The sequence below is a fragment of the Quercus lobata genome, chromosome 8, assembly GCF_001633185.2.
Source record: "Quercus lobata isolate SW786 chromosome 8, ValleyOak3.0 Primary Assembly, whole genome shotgun sequence".
Lineage (NCBI taxonomy): Eukaryota > Viridiplantae > Streptophyta > Magnoliopsida > Fagales > Fagaceae > Quercus > Quercus lobata.
Genome location: NC_044911.1, coordinates 906,220 through 912,641, shown reverse-complemented (window position 1 = coordinate 912,641; position 6,422 = coordinate 906,220). Strand labels below are relative to the sequence as shown.

At 43.2% G+C, this 6,422-nt stretch overlaps 1 protein-coding gene across 1 annotated transcript; it reads right to left on the bottom strand.

The window, feature by feature from the left end:
* Positions 1 to 553: 553 nt before the first annotated feature.
* Positions 554 to 1,795, bottom strand: LOC115955416. Its single transcript, XM_031073534.1, has one exon. The coding sequence runs from the start codon at positions 1,793 to 1,795 to the stop codon at positions 554 to 556; it is 1,242 nt and encodes a 413-aa protein (XP_030929394.1).
* Between the last annotated feature and the right edge of the window lie 4,627 nt (positions 1,796 to 6,422).

Below are 6,422 nucleotides of genomic sequence, written 5' to 3'. Positions count from 1 at the left end.
GAGACCTTTCTCAAGACGAGATCTCCTATGTTGAAACTCCTTGGCTTCACCATCGCATCATACCGCCTAGCCATGAGGTTCTTGTACTTCGCTGCCCTGTGTCTGCCCTTACCTCGTCTATTAAATTGAGGTTCAGACGGAGTTGCTCTTCATTATCCTTGTCTTGATACATCATCACCCTGTGATTGGCCATATGTACTTCTGCAGGTATAACTGTGTCGCTTCCATAAGCTAGCCTAAAAGGAGTTTCCCCTGTAGGGGTTCTCACTATGGTCCTGTACGCCCATAAAACTCCTGGTAATTCATCTGGCCATACTCCCTTTGCCCCCTCAAGCCGAGTCTTGATTATTTTCAACAATGATCGGTTTGCAACTTCAGCTTGGCTGTTGGCTTAGGGATGTGCAGGCGAGGAATAATGGTTTTGAATTCCAAAGTGTAAGCAAAAGTCTCTGAAGAGTGCATTGTCAAATTTTCGTCCGTTGTCAAACACCAATACCTTCGGCACTCCAAATCTGCATACAATGTTCTTCCACACAAAATTTTTTACATTCTGTTATGTGATATTTGCTAACGGTTCAGCTTCCACCCATTTGGTGAAATAATCGATGTCCACCACTAGAAACTTCATCTGCCTTGTGCCCAGAGGGAAGGGACCCAAAATGTCTAGTCCCCATTGTGCAAAGGGCCACAGTGCCACCATCGGGGTGAGGTATTCTGACGGTTGTCTGGGGACGTTACTAAACCATTGGCATTGGTCGCAGACCTTAACGTATGCTTTAGCATTAGCTTGCATGTTTGGCCAGTAATACCCTGCACGGACGACCTTATCGACAAGTGATCTGGCTCCTGAGTGATTGCCACATGCTCCTTCATGAACTTCTCTCAGTACATAGTTTGCTTCGTCCGGAGCTAAGCACCTAAGATAAGTTTGAGAAAAGCCTCTTTTGTATAGCACTTCATTCATAAGGACGTACCTAGCCGATCTTACCCTCAACTTCCTAGCTTCGTCCTTCTCTTCTGGTAGTCGTCCGTCTTTTAAGTATGATATAATCGGGGTCATCCAATTTCCTCTGCTATCCACTTGTTGTACTTCCGAGACATCTATACTTGGCATATACTGAACTTCATCAGATTCGTCCATTGATTCATTTGCTGAGGCTTCTTTTTCTATGGCATCAGCTTCCACGTTCTCCTTCTTTGGGATTTGAACGAAATTAGCTTTTTCAAATCTTTTCATAAGGCGCATCACCCTACTAAGGTATTTCTTCATCCGTTCTTCCTTCACTTCATACATCCCATTTACTTGCCCCATGATCAATTGAGAATCCTTCAGGACAAGTATAGACTTGGCTTCCACAAACTTAGCCAATTCTAGCCCTTTGAGAAGGGCTTCATACTCGACTTCAATGTTAGTCGCTTGGTACTGTAAACGGACTTTATGTTTCAATTTGTCTCCTTCTGGAGATTGTAGGACCACACCAATTCCACCTGCATACCGTGTAGATGAACCATCCACATGGACGACCCATCTCTTACTGTCTTTTGTTTCATCATGACTTGGGGTAAACTTCACAATGAAATATGCTAGTGCTTGAGCTTTTATGGCATGCCTTGGATGATACCTAATGTCAAACTCACTGAGCTCTATAGCCCACTGGATTAATCGTCCTGCAGCTTCCAATCTATTCATTGCCTTCTTGAGTGGATGATCTGTCATGACATTAATGACATGTGCTTGGAAATAATATCTCAGCTTCCTAGAAGCTGTGATTAATGCAAAGGCTAATTTCCCCATTTATGGATACCATCCTTCCGCTCCCCTCAATACCTTGCTCGTATAGTACACAGGTCTTTACACTTTATCTTCTTCTCTTATCAATGTTGAGCTCACGGCATACGGGGTTACCGCCAGGTATAAATATAACTCCTCTCCTACCACTGATGGACTCAGCAGCGGTGCCATGGTAAGGTATGCCTTCAAATCTTCGAAAGCTCTCTGACACTCGTCAATCCATTCAAATGCTTTTTTAAGAACCTTAAAAAATGGCAAACATTTGTTAGTGGCTTTAGAGACAAACCTGTTGAGTGCGGTAACTCGTCTAGTAAGGGATTGGATTTCTTTGGTATTTTGCGGAGGCTTCATGTCCAGTATTGCTTGAATTTTATCAGGATTCGCCTCAATTCTCCTGTGGGAGACCATAAAGCCAAGGAATTTCCCTGATGATACTCTAAAAGCACATTTGCTAGGATTCAGCTTCATATGATATTGTCTCAGTGTGTCAAATGTCTCCTGCTAGTCGTCTAGATGCCTTCCCTCATCCTGACTCTTCACTAGTATGTCATCTATATAGACTTCCACATTCCGCCCAATCTGCGGACGAAACATGTGGTTGACCAACCTCTGATATGTCGCCCCTGCATTCTTTAAGCCAAATGGTATTACCTCATAATAGAATAAGCCTTGACTGATGACAAAGGATGTCTTCTCTTGGTCTGCCTCATCCATCTTTATCTGATTGTATCCAGAAAAGGCATCCATGAAGCTAAGCAACTTGTGGCCCGCAATTGAGTCTACCAACTAGTCAATGTGTGGCAACAGATAACTATCCTTGGGGCAAGCATTGTTCAAATCAATGAAATCTACGCACATTCTCTATTTTTCATTTGCCTTTTTGACCATTACTACATTGGCCAACCAATCTGGGTAGTACACTTCCCGAATAAACTTCGCATCCATCAGCTTTTGAACCTCGTCTTTGATAGCACCATCTCTCTCAGGGGCAAACACCCTCTTCTTTTGCCGCATAGGCTTGGAGGAAGGACATACATTCAAACGGTGGGTAATGACACTAGGGTCTATACCCGGCATATCCTTATGACTCCATGCAAATACATCGATATTTTTCTAAAAAACTGGACGAGGTCCTTCTTAATCTTCTCTTCTATATCTGCTCCAACCTTGGTACACCTCTTAGGGTTATCTTTATCCAAGGAAATATCTTCCAATACTTCGGTAGGCTCTGCTACAACTATCTTTTCTTCAATATTCATGGCTTGAACTTGTTCATCCATGGCCAACATGGTCAGGTAACATTCTTTTGCTGCTAGTTGGTCCCCTTGTACCTATCCTACTCTGTGTTCTGTTGGAAACTTGACTAATAGGTGGTAAGTAGAGGTAACAGCCTTCCAACTATTCAAAGTTGGTCTTCCAATTATGGCGTTGTAGGACGATGGACAATCTACCACAAGGAAGTTCACATCCTTGGTGATTTGTCGTGGGTATGCCCCCACTACCACGGATAAGGGAATAGTACCCACGGGTTGCACCTTCATTCCACCAAAACCTACTAGGGGGAGTTTACTGGACAGAGCTGGTCTCGTCCTAACCTCATCTGCTGAAAAGCTGGATAATATAAAATGTCTGCCGAGCTTCCGTTGTCCCCAAGCACTCTTCTAGTTGTATAGTCAACAATTAATAAGGAGATGACGAGAGCATCGTCATGGGGGTGATGAATTCTCTCAGCGTCTTCATTCGTGAAGATGATTGCTTACTCGTCCGTGGACCTTGCTCTCGATAACCGTCCAGAAAGTTGGACGCTCTTGTACTACCTTCAAGTATGCTTTCTTGGACTTGGACGACTGGCCAATTAAACTTCCCCCTATAATGACTCTTATTTCTCTGAGTGGTGGTCATGATGATTCTTCCATCTTCCCTTTCTGTTTCTCATACTTGTGGTCTCGTCCAAGGAAACTCCTCAACTTCCCTTGCCTTATAAGATTTTCAATTTGTTGCTTTAAATCGAAACACTCGTCTGTATCATGACCATGATCCCTATGGAAGCGACAATACTTGTTCCTATTGCGCTTATTAGGATCTACCTTCATTTTCTCCGATCATTTCAAGAAATGATCATCCTTGATCTGCATAAGGACCTGCTCAAGTGGGACGTTCAAAGGGGTATATTACTGGTTCTGTGCTGAAGAGCCTGGCTTCTTACTATCTCGGTCTTTCCTTTCTTCCGTACGTCCCTTCTTTAGACAAGGGCCTTGCTTGGGATGGCAACTGGGATTTACGTCTACTCTTTCAGACCTCTTCCTCTTCTTAGCAATGATCTCGTTTTCTGCATTCATAAAATTTTGAGCCAAATGAACAATTTCGGCCATAGACTGGGGTTCTTTTTCATAGAGTTTATGTATAAACAAATCTGAATTCACCCTATTATGGAAGGCCGCCAATAGAAGCTTATCGTCTGCTTCGTCCACACTCAGGGCTTCTCTGTTGAAACGGGTGATGAATGATCGAAGGCTCTCATTTTCCCCCTGCTCTATGGTCAACAAGCTAGACGAGGAACGCTTGTGCCTTTGTTCCCCAATGAAATTGTTAACGAACAACTTGCTCAACTCTTCAAAAGAACTTACCGAATTTTGGGGTATTTTGCTGAACCAAACTCGCACCAGACCCTTAAGGGTGGTAGGGAAAGCTCTACACATTATTTCATCAGGCACCCCTTAAAGATGCATGGTGGTCTTGAAAGTGGCTATATGATCAAACGGGTCACGTGTTCCATCATACGAATCCAGAGAAGGCAACTTGAACTTTGATGCTAGAGGGTGACCGTTGATGGAAGCCGTGAAGGGGGAATTAGTTCTGTGAACCAAATCTACTATCGGATTCACCCTCCTCATATTCTCTTTCATTTCCTCCATGACTTTCTTCATTTGGTCCATTTCCTCTTTCAAGTGTGGTACCATTTGTGAAGTGGTGCCTCTGAACTGACTTCCAATTTCAGTATTCTCTCTATCGCCATGACTCTGCGTTTGTCCTCCTTCTTCACATTCTTTATGTGTCTGCCTCCTCATATTAATCTCTATTCTTAACTCTTGGTTTTGACGAGTCAATTCTGCCATAGCGTCCGCCATAGATTGCGCATGTTGGACAGATGATGTCTGCATGACCGGTGCAGACTGGCGATCACGATGAGGGTTGCTGCTTCCCTGATGGCCTTGGCTAGTAGCCCTCGATCTAGTCCGTACCATCAACTTTTTGTCACGGAGAAGTAAACTGTAAAACAAGCTCTCCCTACAGATGGCACCAACTGATAACTCCTTGAATACCAGTAGGTTAACAAGTCTCAAACGATGATGATCTTTAGGCTATATGCTGTAAACAAGAACACTGAATCAGAGGAGACCGGTGGGGACTGGCCAAAAGTCGTCTGATGGTGAAGTTAGTGAACTTGGAATTCTCTATAAGGAAGGAGTATTTTCTTAAATAAAAATGTCTGAATGCCTTACTCTTCATCGAAAAATCCTTATATAGTATGTGTGGAACGATTATCTGTTTGATAACCGTTCCTAATGTCGAGGAGTCCGGAGAATTGGGGGTAACTTCCATAACTGCTATGGAAGTTACCTCAGTTGGACGGCTCATTCCATAGTAGTTGTAGTTCAGGCCAGTGAACTCATCCGTCTTTTATTAAAGATGGACGAGACCTTCTAGGACGGCTTGTCCTTGTCCAAATGACGAAAGATGGGTAAGATTCCCATGGGATCTCATCCATCCAAAAGACGGACGAGATTAGCCAGGACGTTTGGGACAACCACTTCGTCTGTCCGGTTTGTCCTAGCTTGTCTCTCGTTGGACGGGCCATATGGACGAGTTTAGGAGTTGGGATGTTTTTTGTGACATCATAACTAATTAGTTGATTTCTTATTTTGATGACGTTAGGCTTAAACAAGTACCATGATAGGAGAATTTAGAAGCCGACAAAGTGGCCAAGTTGGCATTATCCAAAGATACCACAGAAAGGCCTGAACTATACATGGAAGTACAGACGATCCCAAGCATAGAAGGGCTACACATCTTCCAGGTTCAACCCATGAATAACTAGATGGATCCAAATCCTATCCTATATTAGAGATAGCTAGCTTCCATCAGATCCATCAAAAGTAAGAAAGATCAAGGTTAGGTCATCCAGATTCACTATCGTGAATGACGAAATTTACAAAATAGGATTTTCACTACCCTACCTAAAGTGTCTAAGCTTAGAGGAAGCAATGTACATGTTACAAGAAGTTCATGAAGGAGTATGTGGCAACCACTCAAGCCCACAATCATTGGTGGGAGAGGTGATTCAAGCAGGATATTTTTGGCCGACCATGTAGAAAGATGCAATTGAGGTCATCCAAAGGTGTGACAAATGCCAGCGGTTTGGGAATGTGTAGCATGTTCCAGTAGAGCACTTGATAAGTATTTCTTCCCCTTGGCCATTCTCGACATGAGGAATCAACATTCTTGGCCCACTACCACAAGGTAAGAAGCAAGTTAAGTTTTTACTTGTTTCTATTGACTATTTCACAAAATGGGTCGAGAAAAAACCTTTGGCAGTGATCACAAAAGCCAAGATACAAAAATTTGTCTG

Excerpts from the sequence above, each read along its gene's own strand:
- LOC115955416 (XM_031073534.1), bottom strand. The coding sequence starts at position 1,795 with ATGGGGAAATTAGCCTTTGCATTAATCACAGCTTCTAGGAAGCTGAGA.